This window comes from Pelophylax lessonae (genome assembly GCF_965119305.1).
Source record: "Pelophylax lessonae genome assembly, chromosome: 8".
In the NCBI taxonomy this organism is placed as follows: Eukaryota; Metazoa; Chordata; class Amphibia; order Anura; family Ranidae; genus Pelophylax; species Pelophylax lessonae.
The window spans coordinates 231,993,456-232,014,167 of NC_138775.1; the positions used below are offsets into that span (position 1 = coordinate 231,993,456).

The 20,712-nt window shown below is 42.2% G+C and overlaps 1 protein-coding gene across 1 annotated transcript in view; it reads right to left on the minus strand.

Annotated features, from left to right (window-relative positions):
- PAPPA2 (pappalysin 2) overlaps positions 1-20,712 on the minus strand; it is a 293,674-nt gene that overhangs the window by 57,024 nt on the left and 215,938 nt on the right. Inside the window, exon 17 of the mRNA XM_082266022.1 lies at positions 12,765-12,927. Within this exon, the coding sequence (XP_082122148.1) occupies positions 12,765-12,927 (163 nt within the window). The remainder of the gene's footprint in view (positions 1-12,764; positions 12,928-20,712) is intronic.

A 20,712-nucleotide genomic window follows, 5' to 3' on the forward strand; every position in this document is an offset into this window, starting at 1 on the left:
CTGAAATATACTGATATATATGTGCACTAATGAACTCGAATATACTGCGCTAAATGTGCAGTAATGCACTGAAATATACTGACACATGAAGACATTGGCTCCCGCTGCTGACAATCAAATCCTGTGAGCAGGGGGCAGGGCTGAGCCACACTGTGGGTGTCTATCGATGAACACACAGCTTGCTGCATTGGCACTCATCAAAAAATGTTTTTTTTTCTATTTATATCTCCATCAAAAATATTTGCCACCACTTCCTGTCCTTCTAACCACTTGTAACTAGACCAGATAGTGAGAAAAAATCCCCCCCAAATGCAGTCACAAACATCAATAAAAGCCAAAACAAAAACCTTCCCCACTAAAAAGATATTTGCTAGTGTTTAAAAAAAGAAAAACTGTTAAATCATTCCTTACTGTCAGTAAAAGAACTGCTCTCATGTAGGCAGCACAGTCATGGATATAAAATCATTCGTAGGGGTGATGGCAAGCAACATCCACTCAATGGTGCACACTACAGATAATAGAAATAAGCATGTATCACAGCTTATCTCTGCATAGTCAGAAACGCAAAAGAAACTACCCAAGATTTTAGCCCATCCTATAGATTTGCCCCAACACAGGCAGAATGCTCCATCAATATCATTCATAACATGTGCGTATGGGTACCATAAAGAGCAAGTTTGCTTTTGCAAAATTTACAGAATAAAATAAAAACTTAAGATATACAGTTTTCGGCCAGTGTTCTTCATTTTCTCTGTCATATTTAAAGTGTAAATGCAGTTACAAACTACTTGGCTTACTTCACCTCCTCCCAGGCCCACCTCATCACATCTAGTAATAAACGTCACATCACAGTATGATAAAGCCAGGGCAGGCAGTTTGTCTGAATTAGTTATATGTTATTTTTTTTCAGCTGCAATGATGGGGTCTGCAGAAGAGTGGCATGAAATGTAAAAAAAATGAATGACATGATTGTGCCCCTCCACATATAGAGCCCCCCCATCAAAAGACAATAGGACTGTCAGAATAACCCTAATCTGATTTCATAATGCACAAGGCTAATCATATAAACTCCGAAAATGAATAGATAGAAGTGCACACCAGAGAGCCACCCAATTCTGTGTGTATCAAAAAGGCTTCAGATTTGCTTTCGCCCAAGCCATGCCACTCTAACGCATTTCACTTGGGCTTAGTCGTAGAGTTCTATGATTAAGCCCGTTAGAGGGGCGTGGCTTGGGAGAAGGCAAAGCTGAAGCCCTTCGAAAAGCCAGCACCTGGCAGGGTTGGAATAATTGGGTGATCTTGATGAAGCTTTGAGTGGTGCATTGGGGTTTATTGGTTCTCAGCAAATCACGTAACCTATTGAGAAAAAACATAACGCTCAGGGAAACTTTTGTAACATTGAGTCTGCTCACTTGATAACTGATGTATCCGAACTTGTAAAGCAACTATGATTTTAAATCTTTTGTGTTACATAAGTGAACATATACAGTACTTACTGTTTGTCTTGGGGTCAGGAAAAATCGCCATTTAGACAGCACATCTGCTTTGACTCAGGGTCACACATCATTGCAGTTCAATCAAAGCAGCACAGTCTATGTCTTTAAAGTGTAAATCCAGGCTTTTCCTAACTATGCTTAAACCTGCTCCTATCCCATTCTTACTCCTATTGTAACAACCTTGTGAAAGGAAGATATGTATACTCACCTATTCTAAGGGTACTCTTGTCCAGTCACATGATCTCTAGAGCGGGCAGCTTCAAGAAAAAGGATAGATCACTGACAATGGCTGAATTGCTGGAACAGTGACATCACGTATTGGCTTGCTATGGGGCATCTGTTGTTGGCTGTCTCTCCTCTCCCCTGAAGCTGCTGCTGGGGGCTGATCACATGATCAGTCCAAAGCACCCATCGGAATAGGTAAGTATGCACATCTTTCTTTCACAGGGTAGTTAGAATAGGAGTTAGAATGGGGGTGGGAGCAGGTTTAAGCATAGTTAGGAAAAGCCTGAACTTAAGCTTTAATCTCTGACCTAAACTCAAAACTGGCCTGCACACCTCTAGCATGTTTGAAGCCTTATAACTCTAAAGCTGACTTCACGTGTTACAATCCAATTATACAATATCTATTAGATTTATCAACAAGTATGTAATCCAAGGGCCTGCCTGATTGGATGAAAATCAAATGAATTATTAGGTCAATCCAGATATTTCATGGTTTTGTTAAACCTTAAGTTGACTATACAGTCAGATTATAATATTCATGATCATCTTAAAGTGGTCTTCACCTCAAAAGCAAAAAAAATTGCTTTGCTGTGTAGAAAATCTAGAAATGATAAACATTCCTAAGTAGTACCTTGAAAATCGTATCCCTGTAGTTCCTTTAAAATATAGCAATGCACTTGGTGAGAGTGCCTAGGTACTCTTATACATACCTATGGCTTTATAGCTGTATATCCACAGTGTGAGATCTAAGGCACTGTTGCCTCTGACTGCTTGTCTCAGGAGATATGAAATGAGATTTGGTGATGTCACTACTATGCTGCCCACTGTTGTTGGAGGGTTTGACATAAATAATCAAAGCACTGCCTTTGCCAAGATGGCTGCCTCTACACAGAGACACAGTGCAGAACAAAGCAAGGCAAGTCTGTAAAGCTTCAGGAGACCACAGGCAAAATTAGTGACTAGTACTTTGCCCTCTACCTTTTTTGGACAGAGATCAGTGCCTCTTTAAGGTGAACTTCAGTCTATAGAAGGATATCAAATTACTGGTTACTAGAGGCAGCACACACACCTTTATTTTCCTTGATCTTACAAATCTTGATCTAATGCCTATGCCTATCATACCAATACTTTTTATAAAAAAAGTGAAAACGCTTATAAAATAGAGGGGGGGGTATCCTCCATCAGTTTATTTATTGCTGTCAGTGTACCCATTCACTTCCTCTTCTATAAACAAGTTAAAAGACTCTTCCTCAGGGCTGGCCCAAGACATTGTGCTGCCTGGGTCCGAAAATGAAATGCTCCCCCCCCCCCAAAAAAAAAAAAATTCACGCCCTCCAAGAGGCCCCCACATTCTATAGGATTATGAAAGCAGTCAGAGGGGTGTGAGTGTGTACGGAGTGACAGCAGGAGCAGGACAGAGCAGTAGACACTGGGCAGATGAGCGCACCAGGCTTTCTACTGTCTATAGTGCCACAGTGCCCTGCAGGGCTGCGGGCATGGTACAGGAGAATGCAGGGCTGCGGCATGGTACAGAAGAATGCAAGGCTGTAGGCATTGTACCGGACAATGCAGGGCTGTGGGCATGGTACAGGAGAATGCAGGACTGCAGGCATGGTACAGAAGAATGCGGGGCTGTAGGCATGGTACAGGAGAATGCAGGGCTGCGGGCATAGTACAGGATAATGCGGGGCTGCAGGCATGGTACAGGAGAATGCGGGGCTGCGGGCTTGGTACAGGAGAATGCGGGGCTGCGCGCATGGTGCAGGATAAAGTGGGGCTATGGGCATGGTACAGGAGAATGCGGGGGCTGCGGGCATGGTGCATGAGAATGCAGGGCTGCGGGCATGGTGCAGGAGAATGCAGGGCTGCAGGCATGGTACAGGAGAATGCAGGGCCTGCGGGCATGGTGCATGAGAATGCAGGGCTGTGGGCATGGTGCAGGAGAATGCGGGGCTGCGGGCATGGTGCAAGAGAATGCAGTGCTGCGGGCATGGTAGAGGAGAATGCGGGTCTGCGGGCATGGTAGAGGAGAATGCGGGTCTGCGGGCATGGTGCAAGAGAATGCAGTGCTGCGGGCATGGTAGAGGAGAATGCGGGTCTGCAGGCATGGTAGAGGAGAATGCGGGTCTGCAGGCATGGTAGAGGAGAATGCGGGTCTGCAGGCATGGTGCAAGAGAATGCAGTGCTGCGGGCATGGTAGAGGAGAATGCGGGTCTGTGGGCATGGTACAAGAGAGTGCGGGGCTGCGGGAATACTACAGGAGATGCAATGCTGTAAGCATGGACCATGCCCTCAGCACTGCATCTTCTGTAGTATGCCTGCAGCCCCGCATAATGGCAGGTAGTGTGGCTGTGGAACAGTCTCACTTACCTGTTTCTAAAGGCGTCTTAGGATTCAAAAATGGCGTTGCCCGGCGCCAACACATCACCGTGCATGCACGGCCACCGCTCGAGAAAGCCCGCACATGTTTAGCTATTCCCGGAAATAGCCGATGGTTTACGGGCTTTCCCGAGCGGCTGCGGCACATGCGTAGTGACGTATTGGCGCCGGGCAGCCACGGACCTTTTTTTTTTTTATAGCAATAGCCGAAGAAGAGAAGAGGCGGCCGGGGGCCGCCCCTCTCTAAGTTCCGCCTGGGACCCATGGTAGGGCCGGCCCTGCTCTTCCTCAAGCAAGAACCAGACAGAAAAAAAAAAAAAAAAAAACCCAACATCCTCTAGCACTAGGTGACAATCTCATTACTATTTTTCCAAAGAACAGATATTTAATTATTGTTTACTAAATTACGGACCTCTAAGCAACAGTAAAACTCACCATAGTCCTCTTGGGAACCCATACACAGCCCATCCTCACCTCATCATTACAACCTATGCTGAAATCTATTGCATGGTGTGCAAATATTGGACCATTTGTGACCTTCCTAAAAAAAAGACGTTAGAAATCAAGGTGTGTTTTCAGCTAAAATTGAAAAAATAAAAGTCTAAAGGGTGCATATGCTGACCTGTGTGTTAGACTTTTTCTTGTGAAACGGAACCTTTTGCAATCCAATTTAAAAGATTTAAATGACTGATTGTTTTAAAGCAGACAAGGGACACAAAGTTCAATTAAAAATCTCGTTCGGCACATTGTGAACTAAGCACTTCTACCAAAGGTGTGAAAAACAAATTTATTCCAACACTCTCATCACTGTCACAGATAATCAACTTAATTAGGTGTTAATTATATTTCACTGTTAAAATGAAATGTGACTATATCTGCACACAATCAAAATTAGATATATTACCAGAGCATAAGAATACCACTCTTCGCAATAGCTATTTTTAAATTGTGCTGTACATGGAGGACTTAATCAGATCATTTTTTTTTACTTTTTTTTCAAAATATGAAAAAGTAACAGTTTGTGCTGGATGAGCAATTTGGGAAAATAACACATTTTGTATTATCCTATTTTCTGCACCTGCAAGAATTGCAAAACCCAGGGGCCTTTCAGCTCATCACTACTTAACGTAAACTGCTCACAAGACAGGCAAGAATATTAAGTTAGCTGTGAGGTTGGGGTTACAGTGTCATTGTAATAGAGCTGAGCTGTTTTTCTGACACAGAGGAAAAAAACATTATAGGTAGATTGTAACAACACCTTGCAGTAAGTTTCAAGGTCAGGGCGGGCCCTTGTAATTTCATTACTGATTACTAAATCCCATAAACTATTTAAAATACAGATGGTGTTCATAACATTGAGATGTGAAGCAGAATGCACTTCTTCAATGAACAGGCCCAAAAAAAGAGACAGAAATAGTCAGCCCATCCAAAACTGTTGCTTCAGTTTTTGGTAGATGCCAGTAGTTTTTTTTTTTATTGGCTTCTTATGTTTTATGGATTTTGATGTTTAGAGAACTCCGAGTTAGGGTCCATTTTTAAAGTTCATTTTTTTTTTTGCATGCACAAACCCCCTACTGATTTAGAACAGAACGGGATAGATGTCAAAAGTGTGACATCCATGCCCATTCAGTTTTTGTCCTCATTTTGACAGTAAATGTTTGTAAATTGGGTTTGATTTATGGGCTGGATGTAAACAGACTATTTGTAAAATATGCAAAATCTATCTACATCAGGCTACCTCTGATCTGTCATATTTAGGCCTGGAAAAACAGAAAAGAATTGAGTCCTTTTCCGTTTTTGCTTCCAGACTTAGATGGTCTTGGAGGTAGGCGGATATAAACAGACACACGTCTATTTCCAGCAAAAAGTTTGAAGAGCACACAGGTTTACTTTACCTTACTAGAGGCTGGAACACCAGGAAACTTCATTTTTACCACACAGTGACTACAGATTTGGAATGGCAAAGGAATTTGTTATGCCTTAGGCCCCTTTCACACTGTCCGCTCCGTCGACAGACTCTGTTTTTCTCAGCGGGGGATCAGGGCCAGATTAACGTAGGGGCTATTGGAGCTGCAGCTCCAGGCCCCTACCTTTTATATAGGCCCCCGGGTTGGCCATATTCACTGTTACCGCTCTTCTGTCACTTGTAAACACAGAAGTCTGGCTTCTATGCTCGCTTCCCCAGGCAGCTCCCTCAGAACCTCCCCACACTGCACGAAGGCCGGACAAGGAGGGACAGTTGCTGATGCATGGATGTGTTTATGGGCTTCAGAGACAGCATCCCATGTTGAATTAGGCATGCATGGCTGCACCCTTCCTCCTCTGGGTGCATGCCAAGGCACGGCCCTTAAGGCCCTTCAAAATCCTCAGCACCAAGCCCATGATGCTCTTAATCCGGCCCTGCGGGGGATCGATCCACCGATCCCTCGTTGAGCAGGCGGATGGCAGCTCCGTGTCCGCTCCGTGTGCGGAGACGGAGCTGTCAGATCCCCGCTGTCCTCTATGGGAGAATCAGATGAGAATGGAGTGCCTGTCCGTTCTCATCCGATCTGCCATCTGGATGGAAAATAGGGTTTCCATCCATCCGGATTTGACGGACAGGATCGGATCGGATGTCAGTGGACATGTCTCCGCTGACATCCGCTGCCCCATAGAGATGCATGGGGCATCCGTTCAGATCAACTGAAAAACTGACAGGCGGATCTGAACGGTCCGCATGTGTGAAAGGGGACTTATGCCTCGTACACGCGCAACGATTGTTGGCCGACCGATCGGCCGACTTTTGTCCAGTGTTGTTGTGTTGGTTGAAATGTGCTCTAGGCTGCACACAAATTTTATCGGCCAACAAAAACCAACTTCAGAAGTGATGTCATGTGCTGGATAACTTTCCGTGTGTTTTTTCTTCTCTGAGCATGCCCAGTCTTGCTCATCTGATTTTTGTCTGCCGAAATCTGTACTGACTGACGAACAATCGGCTGTTCTGTTGACGGCCAACAAAAATTTTATAGCATGCACACCAGATTTTGTTCGGCCGAAAAGTCGCAGTCGGTTGTCGGAAGCATCATACTAACAAGCCGACAATCGGCCGATCGGACGTTGGCCGAAAATTCACGGCCAACAATCGTTGCGTGTGTACGAGGCTTTAGTGTTTGGTGTACCTTGAAATCTGAGTAAAGTGATTACATCCAATTGAGCAGCAATTAGAGTGCCATCTAATGGAGGTCACAGTATATGTCTGCCTCTATAACATGTTTAACTGTTAAATTGCTGGCCCCCTCTGAGGGAGAACCGTTTTTGCTGACTTTTCCCTGAATTGCACTGGTGTATGTAGCCCTGGGTGACAGACTCAATTCCACTCCCAAGCTGACTTCATTGCACTGTACAGCATACAGTAGAATAAACGCTTCACGCGTTTCCCTGAAGAAGCCAAAACCAGGTGGAAATAAAGGTGCTACTTTAATACATATAATATTTGGCTGTATAAAATGTTTTTTGACAAGTAAATTTTTATACTTTTCATATAAAAACGTTATGTCGTCACATGTCTGAGCACCTTAAAAGTCCCGTATTCCACATCCCTTTGAGCTATTTACCTTAACCTTAATAGACTTCACCCTTTAGCTAATCAAGCCATGTCAGGCCGCTGACTTTTGCCTGAATATGCATTCTCCTTCTCTGTTTTAAAATAACAGAATGTAGGAGTAATTCAGAGACATGCAGAAAAGGTCAACAGCAGCCCTTGAGAAAGCCAACCCATCAAGCATCCTTTTTCTGACAATGGTACCAGACAAGGAACCATCCCGCCTGCTGCACTAGCCCGCAAGGAAATACAGATCTGAGAACTGGTGTTGCTGCAAGAGAAGAAAAGTTTGACAGGGGTCAGGGTTAGCATGTGGTCTAAAGCAGTAATTACTGAGTGAAGCAGGTGTGGCAGATTGCATTAGCACATTGTTGGTGATTAAGCTAACAAAAAATTCCTCTTCATGTCATAATTGCAGCTCTCTGTTTAACACATGAAGGTGCTGTCAATTGATCTGCTATCAGAGAACTAGTGTCAGACTGCTGGCTCAACACCTCATTTCCCAGGCTTCTTATGCAGGCAGGGATAGCCCAGCAGTGCCATCAAATGGTAAATGTAGAGATGAGCTATTTTATGCTCAAAAATTAGGTCATACATACAGCTGAACCACCACATTCTCCATTTTATTCTGGGGAAACTAACTAAATGTACTGTTTATTTTTTGCTCCAACAAGAAGAGTAAGAACTTTTTGTACTCACTGTGGCAGATAGGCAGATCTAGAAACCCAAATCTCTCATACAGAAAGTGTTCACATGGGGAAAAATGAGTAGATGACAGTTCAATTGTCCTCTCCCTCCTTTAGAAAACCAAGGGGCTTCTAAGGCTCCTTTCACACACTCCGTCCGTTGGACGGAGTCCGTTTTTCTCAGCGGGGGATCGAGCCGCCGATCCCCCGCTGAGCAGCAGGATGACAGCTGTGTCTCCGTGCTGTGTGCGGAGACACAGCTGACAGTTCCCCATGCATCTCTATGGGGGAAATCGGATGTCAACGGACCGTCAGTCCGTTCTCACCCGATCCCATCCGATCCGATCCGCTGGACGGATGGAAAATAGGGTCCAGATTTGACGGATCGGATCGGGTCGGATGTCAGCGGACATGTCTCCACTGACATCCGATGCCCCATAGGAATGCATGGGGGGACCGTTCAGATCCGCCAAAAAAACGGACAGGCGGATCTGAACGGCCTGCCTGTGTGAAAGGGGCCTAATGAAAAACAAAAAATACACATCCTCTCCTTTCAACCCCTCATTTTAATATATGTGAAGACAGGAGCCATGGCTAAAATCATGGACAAAAAAAGAGGAAAAAATTGCCTTTTGCTGGCATGCAAAGTAGCAAGCCAATCACTCCATCCTGATAGCTGGAATGTAAATAAACGTGTACCACGCTATGGATAAATAAAATGTGTTTAACCCAAATGCTGCTGTTTAAAAATTAGGTAAACCAAATTTCTCAATATAAAGTGCCAATACACAGCACAGAAGTCAGGTAAGTTAAACATCCAAAGGGGGAGGATTGGCACATCCCACTGCACTGGATTGATGGCATGATTTTGCACTTCTCTCCTGGCACTTAAGCACTTTTGGATTACTTTGGACACTTGTTGATAGCACTATCTATATATATTTATTGGACTATCACGTTGAACAATTTGACATTTTTATTATTATGATACCCTGATAAGGGGTATCCCATATTTATTCTTTAGCAATTTCTGCACATTGCACTTTATGATCATTTATATTTATAATTATTTGGTGTGACTATTTGATAGCTGGAATGTGTATATTGGAACCTACCTTTTGACGGTAAGAAATCACAAATCAGAAGCCAGCTACAGTATATCCTGCTAGGCAAGTCATGGACAGTTACCCCAAAAAGTGATGCAATTGAAAGTAAAAACTTGGCTGCCTATGATCACCATAGCTATGTTATCCCAACAGTCCTTCAAGTGGTTATAAAAGGAAGAAGTTTTTTTTGCCTTAATGCATTCTGTGCATTGACATAAAAAACTTTCAACATGCAACTCCCCCTCAGCCCCCTCCTAAATACTTACCTGAGCCCAATCTTTATCCAGCAATGTGTACAAGAGCAGAGGCTCTTTCGACTCTCTCCCTACTAATTGGCTTATAGACAGACAGCAGCCATTGGCTCCTGCCAATGTCAATAACAGCCAGTAAGGAGGAAGCGGGGGTGGGGCTGCTCTGTGCAAAACCATCGCACAGGCAGGTAAGTATAACATGTTTGTTATTTTTTTTTTCTAGCATTAGGTTTATATTAAGTTTGAAAAGATAACAAGAAATACAGAGTATATAACGGACACAGGCGCATTAAGTCAGTTAAAATCCAGCCAAATAGAGTTTAAAATATATAAAATTAGTACTGATAGTGAGTGACCAGAATAGTAAAATAAACCATACAGTCTGCATAATAGGAATTTCAGTACATAAAGTTGGACATGTAGAAAAAAAACAGAGTGACAATGAGGAAAAGGCAAAAGCAAAAAAAATTCTCAGTCAGTATCATAGTGTAAGAGGCATATTATATGTCATTGTGTGAACGCATTTGGATCCAAGGATTCTACATATGTTTGAGTTTGGAGAGAGAGCTTGTTCTAACGGCTAGAGTTTTTTTCGTAGTACTATATGAGGTTAAGGAGAGTGATGCGCTCAGGGACATTGGGTGTCCTGTCGGTTCTCCAAAGTCTGATCAGGAGCGACTTAGCAGCCAAGAGTATAATTACTACAATACTACCATGGTCTACAGGAAAGTGCAGATAACCAAGGTATAAAAAGGCCAGTGCTGGATCTGGTTTAGTGAGAATTCCAGTGATTTGGGATAACTTGAAAACCCTATCCCAATAACTGGTAAGACCTTTGCATTTCCAAAGAATGTGATTAATAATACCAGTTTGTCCGCAACCTCTCTAACAATGGGGAGGAGTTATTAGGAGAGAACTTTGCTAAGCGGTGTGAACATGTTTGTTTTTTTTTTTTTCAAATGATCATTTACAATCACTTTACGCAGAATTGATACTCATATTCTCTGATATAAATATGACCACCAGTGGGAGCATTTACAAACCTGTAAATGTACTAAAATGACTCACAATATCAAACGGCAAGGAAAAAAAATTGTGATAAAGAGAAAACGATCTGGCACACCAAGAATATATAGTCCAGTCCCCAATAGTGTCTATAGGACCAATGATAGGACAAGGACAAGATATGGTTAAGGGGAAGTGCGTGACCACCTGCGGCTGCTATCCTCTGAGTTGTGACCACCTCTGTGTGATTTAATAGGAGAAAGAACAAAGGGAAAGGGGCGCTAGCTAAGTGCAGTAATCCAGTTATAAATTTGAATGGATATAGATAAAAAAAATACTCACAATAAATGTAAAATAAAATGGCTCATCTAGTGCAGAGTATGTTGGTATTGATTCCTCCTAGATCCGACCTGCAGGACCCTTTTGACAGGTTCCAGCTTCTGGGAGAGAGACGAATGGCTGGCCCGGGGGCCTGAAGGAGCCCCAGGAAGCCACGCTAGCTAGCATGGAACGCACAGCAGAAGTGGTGTCACCAGAAGGATAGAGGACTAGATGAGAAGGCAAGGTACTAGCCTGCTAGAAAGAGCTAGATGTTCATAGCGCGTAGCCTAGTACCTTGCCTTCTCGTCTGGTCCTCCATCCTTCCGGTGACGTCATTTCCAGTGTGCATTCCACACTGGCTAGCGTGGTTTCCCGGGGCTCCTCGAGGCCCCCGAACTGGCCATTCATCTCTTCCAGCAGCTGGAACCTGTCACAATGGTCCTGCAGGCTGGAACTAGGAGGAATCAATACCACCTTACTCTGCACCCAGATGAGCCATTTTATTTTACATTTCTTGTGAGTATTTTTTATCTATTTCCATTAAAAATTATAACTGGAATACTGCACTTGCCTGACGATTCCTTCCTTTTGTTTTTTCTCCCCAAAAAAATATATGATTTCATATAAAAAATACTTATGTGCATATGCTACCATTATACAGCTACAAAAATGTGCACTGGCGGTAAGAAAACGTTAATAATCAAGTGCTATTGCCCCAAACACCAATGTCTTTGGCAGTTAAAGTGAGGGGAAAAAAACACAATTTTGGATTTCCTGTTCTTGACAACAGGAATAGAAGGGACAATTGTCTAACAGGGGATTTTCCTAACTAAAGAACAAAGATGAAATCCAGATAGCTGCACATCTTGATGGCTTTATTAGTATAATCACTACATGGACAGATGCAAACAGTGGGGGACAAGAGAGGATAACTTGTTTCGTACCCACCCAATGTTTAGTCGTAAGGTTACTACTAAGCGCCCAGTGGGCACAAAACTCTTTATTCTCTCCTGTCCCCCACTGTTTGCATCAATCCATGTAGTTATTTTACTAATAAAGCCATCAAGAAGTGCAGCTATCCAGATTTCATCTGTGTTCATTTGTGTGCAGCAGAAAGGCTGGACTTGCACCTTGTGGAGTGTTGATGAAGTGACTAGTGAACCAGGTGAGCACAGCAGCCTGGAGTGGCCCATATGGAAGAAAAATATATTTAGGGAAATTTTTTTTAGAAATATATTGAATATGGCCAAAATTGTAGCATTTCAAATATATTTCCAATATATTTGGGAAAAATAAAAAATGTTTTTTTTTTTTAAATATATTTTAAATATATTTTTCTTCCATGTGGGTGGTGCATAGGTTATTTGGGATTTTCCTCACATTGGAAGGATATCCTCATCCTACTAAGTCTACAGAACAGGTAGTGAAGAGAAATCTCCCTAAGGAGACACAGGTGACAAAAGAAAAACTGGCAGTGGTTTTAACCTCCTGTACTCCAGTCACAGTTTTGACTTTAGCTATACCTTAACATGTGTGATTTCAAGATTATAAAACCAAATAGAGCAAGTACAAAGCTAGCATCCTTAAAGCAAACCATGCATATGTACTGAATATTGCCTCATTAACACTGCAATACAGAGTGCACTGTACTAAAAATTACTATTTCTAGTGCCATTATAGATAGAGCTCCATTTTAAATAATATCTAGATCATACCATGTAAGATCCGCAGTACAAGGTACATTTGCTGTCCACCTCTAGTCCACGGGTACAGTTGTACATTCCCTTGAGAATGATGGGTAGGGGCTCACACAGAATAGGAATGCATCGGCCTACAGCCCACAGACCGGTCTGAAGACAGTGTATTTTCAAGAACTTCCTGCAAAAAAAAAAAAGTCACCTAAATCTCAACAGCAGCAAAAACGTTTGATTTTGTCTTATATAGTACGCCAAAGTAATAGAAACTCTTTCTTGTTTTTATTGCCATCTGTCGCCTCAGTGAAGAGATTTTCCAACATATTCTGTTCCAATAAAAGGTGGGCAGTGGGAGGGGAAGTAATGGGAAATCTCTACAGTGGGGACAGAAACAGCTACGAAAAAGAGGAAATTTTGACTCACCTGCAAACTCCATATCTTGGAGTACAGTACAATATATAGACTGAGTATTCACAGGCCACAGGTTATAGTTTGGTACCTTCAGGTGATTGGACACTGGCAACATTTTGCAGAAAAGCTCCTTGGATAACCCCCCCCCCCCTATAAATCTACATCTCTCAATAAGTCCTCAGATTTGAAGCAAGCAATGCTGCAAAACCACCAATAACTAGAAGGGAGGGTGGCCTGTGTCCTGTCCTGTCCGGCAAGATATTGAATTTACAGGTCAAAATTCCTTTTATCTTAATTGTATTGCGATGGTTGAAATGGAAACATAATGTCCCTTGCATGGCCCTGAGGGTAGGATAGAAAAAATAGGGAGTCCATCTTTCTGATAGAGGCTATTGCTTTGGGTTAGACTCTGATGGCTCGGACCATGTCCAGAAAGTGAAAAGTGATTTCTTTTAGGTGCTTTGGAGCAGGGCACAATGATGGCAGAACTATGTCTTCAGAATCAATACCACTTTAGGAAGAAAAGTTGGTCTTGTCTTTGTGAAGAATGGCTCCTTTTAAGAGAGAGCCACTAACTCTAAGACATGTCCGACAGACATGATAGCAATCAAGAAGGCCAGCTTGCAGGGGAAGTCATCTAAGGGGATTTCCCTGATGGGTTCAATGGGTGGTTTCTGCAGGGCACTGAGAACCAAGTTTAGATTCCAAAGGAAGTACAAGGTGCACGAAGAGGGGCTACTTGTGAGATATACATTGAATAAAGGTTTTGAGAAAAAAGAGAGCAAAACTAAATTTGATTTTCTTTCCTTCCATCACAGTTTCCTTCAACCACCAATTGAACCTACAGATGAGGACTTGGTGGATTGTGTGGGTCAAGTCTTACACTGAAAGGAAGGTCTGAACTTAAAGGATAAGTTTTGTATTGTTACATCTATATTTAGAGATCTTCCCCCCGCACCCACTGTCACAATTTAAAAACACCCACTCCCCACACATCCGCATCATTCATTCACAGTGAACTGTGAACGAATGAACTACAAATCATGTCTTCCACCATGGCAGATAGCTTGTAGTTCTCAAAAAACTTTGAGGGCGCTAGTGAGCACTTTTGTAGTTAATTGTAATTTCTTGTCATTTCCTGCATTTTAGTAACTGTCTGCCCATATGGGAGGTACGGGCAGACAGCTGTACTAAGTGTCTAGAGGAGCTTGGAATTGCACCTGCAATTCACTGATCTGGGATAAAATGCTTTGCAGGCTGCAGTGCAAAAAATAATAAATGCACATTTATTTAACTGCAAAATTATGTGCATTCATTTTTTTTTTTTTTTTTTTTTTACAAAAGGTTAACCTAGCCTTTAAGTGTTGAAGTTAAAGCCTGGGTAGAGCATTGAGGGTAGAGGGTCCAGAGGAAGTGGAATTTTACTCCTGTGACATTGTTGATGAATTTGTCAAGTGCTTCATCAAAGAGACATCCACATGTGAAGCATCTTTTACAGGCAGGTCCAGCTGACTAGGCTTTGAGCCACAAATGTCTGCACGTGAATTAAAATTAGAGCCATTCTGGAGATTTGTGTCATTACTTGTTCTACGGCATCTATACAAAAGGGAAGAGCAGAAGGTAATTGCTCAGTTAAAATTTTGGCCTGGAAAACAGGATTTTTTTTTTTTGTTGTTCATTGCCCTAGTCTAGCTAGCTGCAGTTTGTCAGACAGAAATTGCAGCAACAGCTGGTTGCAGAGCTGAGCTTGCAAATGTAAAGGGAGCCTTTAAAAGCATCTCAAACTTTGTATCCGCAGAAAATTTGACTGAAGGAACATTTTCAAAAACTGCCTATGCAGGTAAGGGGAACCTGAAAATAAAAACAAACTGTGCAGCTTTGACCAAAGTTGAATCATGCCTTTGCTATAGGTGCAGACCTTATACCTCCTAAAACCTTACTCAAAAACTCCCAGAGATTACATCATCCCATCCTGCCTTGTTGCTAGGACATTTCTAAGGCCCCCTAGCTTTCACTAGTGAGCTAGTTAGCTAGTGAGCTCTCAAATGCTGAGCATAGAGCTACTGCATCAAGGGAAAGAAAGCGCATCTGAGGGTGTTTAAATTAGAGAAAGAGCTTGCTCCTGTAATGACAGAGAATAACAGTAAAAGCTAGGAGTCCTTAGCAACATCCTAGCAACAAAGCAGGAAGGGATGATGCAATCTCTGGGAGTTTTTTAGTCAGGTACATACAGTAAATGGCCTACATGTATATCAAGGGCATATCAAGGGCATTATGTCTGTGCTTAAAGCTGGTACCCCTTACCTGCATAGGTAGTTTTATGCCTTTGACTCTAAGACAGCAAGAACAACTACTTTTAGTGATCTTTTTTACCACTGGATAGAACTTGGCAGAGGGGTGACATTTTTTTCTGGATAAGCCCTAATTGTCATAAATTGACCATTCTATTTGTTTATGATTTGTTTATGATCAGGAAATAAGGTATCGTTTTAGATTTCGCAGGTCTCTTTGTACCCAAAGGGGCAAAGCAAAACAGGGGAAATTCAAGTGTGAAAAATGCCAAGGCTTTTGCACACAGCCACATTTGAAAACATATTGCATGAAGCCGTATCATCAGGTACTTAGGAGCCTGGGGAGATAAATCTTCCATGGCCTTATCGAACACCACCTCTGGGCACTCTTCATTCCTATCTATCCCCACCTCTTTTAGGCCCAGTATCTCAGGATCCAACTCAGGCAGAGACAGTGGAGCTGGAGAAGAAGCCTGGTGTTTTTGGGCCCTGGACAGTGATGGCTGTATTAAAGCCATTAGTTCTCCAAGGAATTGTCACATAGTTGCAGATAAGCCTGCCTTGGTGAGGTGAGTTGCTTGTTACACGCCTGAGATAGAGAAAGTGTCAGATGCAGAAAATGGTGTTAAAATTGGGTCCTGCTGCAGTGCAAGTGAAGCATTGTTGCTCTGAGGTTGAATGTTGTGTGTGCCTTTGGCAGAGCAAATGGCTAAATTTTTTTCTGGTTTCAGACATTTCTTCGGGGAAGGGTATGGGTGTTATGCAGTAAGTTGTGCAAATAGGGTAAACATTATCCAGAAGGAGTGCGCAGCAACTCAAGTGCAGACCATCCTGTAGCAAAGTCCTCATTGCAAAATGGCAGGAGGAAGTGCCTGAATACCTTATAAAAGGATGTAGGGGAAAGTGTTGGTACAGTGTGTGACCTGTGGTATGATTTAACACCTGGTCATCCATTTGAGGCTAAGCTCTGAGTGGTTGAATTTTAGAGCCAAGCTTAAAAAGTTTACACCGTAAAGTGAATACATTCCAAGCACAGTTCTAGATTGTACAGTAACAAACCAGAGATACAGGATGACCTGTCTTACCTGCCCAAGTCATCAGTCCCTACATATGGTCCAGGCTTTGCCCATTACACTTAGTATACCCCAAGAGGGGTCTTAAGGGTCTGGGTTCCATAGGAATGGACCACAGCCCTGGATCTCTATAGCACCCTGTGGCTAACTACACGTGTTGTACAAAGTGCTGAGGTGAGCACCCTCAGTGCCTGAAAATACATTACAGGCCGTCCCCACAGTATGGGATTCAGGTACATTTCCCAAGTTTTTACTGAGGTTGCACCAATCTGGATACACTGCTTCTATTGCTGTATTAGAAGATAGTGAAGTTGCCTGAAGAATCTGTAGAGAAAATAATAAAGTAGTTAAGCTAAGAATATTTTCTCTGTAAGGGAGAAGAGGTCAGTCACCTTAGGACACAAGCAAAAAATGAAGGGCTCACAGATTGGGGTAGCATTATAGTGGGGGACACACAGGGGTCGTGTCCTCAAAAGCTTGCCAGTGTCCAGCTGAAGGTCCCAGCGTATAACTCAGGGTCTATGAATAGTCAACCTGTATCCTGTACTGTCAAGATAAGATTTTTTGGCACAGTAGGTGGGGAAACGCCCTCAATGAAGTCACAGATAGCAAAAAAAACGCCTGCCAGAAGTTGCAACTCCTCACTAATCTATCTAAAAATTATCAGGTAATAGCGACTAATTCAAGTATTTATTAAACACTATGGTTTAAAGAAAACCATTCAGGATAGATATATAGAGGCTGTAATTGTTGATCCCTTGTGCTAAAAATGCTGAAAATATTCAGATGGGGTAAGAAGTCACTGGACCAGTACAACAGCCAGGCAACTTGCTTTTGTTACACCAATGGGGGAAGGGGAAACCCCTCTAAAATGGAAACAGAAATCAATAAACATCTGGCAGAAGTTCTAACTCTCAACCACTCTATACAAAACTTAAAAAGAAAAGAGTTGGGCTTTAAAGTGTAACATCCGTATTATCTGAATTAATATATACATTATAACTATTTATACAAATACATAATGTTGGCTAAAGCTGCCAACAGATATGAGATGACCAATTAGTCATATAAAGTAATATTGATGTTAAGTCAACCAGGCAAGGCAGTTACTAGCTGGTCAATGTCCAGAGAAGCAGCAATTGCAGGTTGGAAAACCTTTGCAAACTGGTCCCCGGAAATATGAGACTCAACTCAAGCCACCCTCTGCATTCACTGCTCTTCTCTTCCTCCTTCCCCTTAATGTGACTTTGCCAGAAATTCTAGGCTGGGCTGAGTGATTCTTTTTATTGAGAACTTGTCCCTGTTTATGCCAAAGATCAGTCAGATCAGATCCGCTTGACCAACCACCCACCTGTGTCTGTAAGCATCCAGATAAATGCTGATGTATTTTATTAACACATATACTATATTAGTTAGCCATTCAAGCAAATTATACATATTCTGTATGATAGGACTTATCCCAGAATTTTTTTTATACTGTGTATGAGACTCAGCAGGAAAGTGCTCTTGAAAGCAAATTTGTTTGAACAAAAACATTTTTCACACATTTTATATATATTTTTTTTACTTTATATTTTCTTTGATTGTTCATCTTCAGACAAAATAACTAATAACTGGGTCAAGAACAAAGGCTTAGAGAGTCCAGGAGGTATTTGGGCTTTATAAACTTCTAATGCTGGAGTAATGAAGAAGTCCACAAAATTAATTCTATGCTATCAAGTCCTTGTGATTCAAGTGAGTTTCATTAGAGCAACTTCCAGAAATGAGAATATAATTCATAAATAAATAAGAAATTAAATATGACACATACACAGTTGGCTTGAGAGGTGGGTGAGATAAGTTATTTACATTACCGTACAAGTACGAGTGAGCAAAAGTTCAGTTTTAGAAAAAAAAAGTGTAAGTGTTAATGTGTTATCATCAGTCATACATTCTAACAGTTGGTAGCAATGAGGAGATGGAAGTAGGTTTGAAATATTAAATTTGTGTAGAGTGCAGATGTGATAGAGAAAGGTGAGAAATGCTTAGCATAAAAAACATGATTACATAATTGCTTTGAGAATTTAGAGCTGTCATTGGCAAATTCACTAAGTCTACTATGAGATGACTGTTTTTTTCTTTAATACTAAAAAAAATAGTTCCTTCTGCAGTGAAACAAGTAAAAATCTCTTGTCTACTGTAAGGGTCCTTTCACATGGGCTTTACACCCGGCAGACTCTGTTTTGCTCAGCGGGGATCGATCCTCTCCACTTACTTTGCAGAGACAGAGCTGTCAGATGCCTGCTCTCCTCTATGGGTGATCGGATGAAAATGGGCCGCCTGTCCGTTTTTATCCGATCCTATCCGATCCGATCCTCCAGATGGATGGAATATACAATTTCCATCCATTTGGATTTCATGGACCACACGGTTTAGAGAGCAGTGGGTGTCAGCAGAGATGTCCCCGCTGACATCCGCTGCTCCATAGGGGTGCATAGAGCATCCGATAAGGTCCGTCTGAAAAACTGACAGATGGACCTAATCGGAAAGCCTATCTGAAAGGGGCCTAAATCTGAATTTATTTGACCTGAATTTGTTTGAAGCAGATTTGACAACATTTTGCCTCCGCATTCTACTCTCTGCCATTAAACCCATTATTTTCTTTATTGTTCATCCACATTCTAGCGTGAGAGTGTGTTATTTCACTTTAAAGTGTATGTTAATCCACAACTTTAAAGAACTGGAAGCAAAACATTTTTTAATTTCAGCTACAGCAAGCAAGAGGTATAATCCTTGTCAGTTTTTTTTTTATCATCTGTGTCAAATTGTGGAGATTTCCCTTTAGTCCCTAACCCATCATCAAAACGGAAAGTGAAAGGAAATCTCTACAAAATGAGGAAATCCCTGGTTGTCTTCAGAGTCACCAGAACTAGTGTCCCAATTGGAAGATTTTCCATCTTTTCATCTTCTGGTGACTTCCAATAATCTGAGATTTCATGTCCTGACAGCCTTTGCAGCAGACAGATGCACTGAGAAGTCTGCAGGAGTCCTGCATGGCACCTGTGATCCATTGAACATTGGTGCAATGCTTTCCAGGCTCCAAGTAAAATAAAATATTAAATGCATATTTTTTACCTGCAAAAAGATGTGCAATTATGTTTTTTTAGGGTGATCTTATCCTTTAACCTCTTGCCGACTGCTCACAGTATATTTACTGCGGCAGTCAGCCCCTCACAGGGGGAGCGAGCGCGCGCCCGCGGAGGTGCGCTCCCGCTCCCGCGCGGTTACGGACCCCCCCCTGCGCGTGTGACCGGCGGACCCGATGTCCGCCGGTCACTCGGCGATCGCCGGGGGAGAGGGAGAAAGTCAGGCAGCTTGTGTAAACAAGCCACCTGTCATTCTCCCCGGTGTAGAAACACTGATCACACGGTTCTACAATGTAGGACCGTTGATCAGTGTCCCTACAGCTCAAGCCACAGCCAATCACAGTAAGAATCACGCCCCTAGGGACACACACAGCCCCTCCCTCTCAAATAAAGTTAACCCCTTCACTACCAGTGTATTTTTACAGTAACAGTGCATATGTATAGCACTGATTACTGTAGAAATGTCACTGGTAACCCCAAAAGTGTCAAAAATGTCAGTCAAGGGTCCGACGCAATACCGCAAAAAAAATCACAGATCGCCGCCATTATGCGTTAAAAAAAAAACAACAAAAATGACAAAAATCTTTCCCTTTGTTAGTAAACGCGATAACTTTTGCGCAAACCAATAAAAATACGCTTTTTGCGATTTTTTTTACCAAACATATGTAGCATAAAACAAATTGGCCGAAAATGTTAAAACATTTTGATTTTTACATTTTTTTGGGGGAATTTCATATAAAAAAAATTTGAAAAATATTGTTATTTTTGCAAAGTTTATGCTCTTTTTTTGTTTATAGCGCATGATCAAAAAATCGCACAGGTGATCAAATACCACCAAAAGAAAGCTCTGTTTGTGGGAAAAAAAGGACGTCAAATTAGTTTAGGTACAGCGTCGCACGACCGCGCAATTGTCCGTTAAAGTCACGCAGTGCCGAATCGCAAAATACCCCCTGGTCGTTTAGCAGCCAAATCCTCCGGGGCTTAAGTGGTTAACAGGTTAGTTTCCCCTAATAATAATAAAAAAAAAAAACACTATGCATACCTCCGAACAGTCCCGGATTCTGTGGTA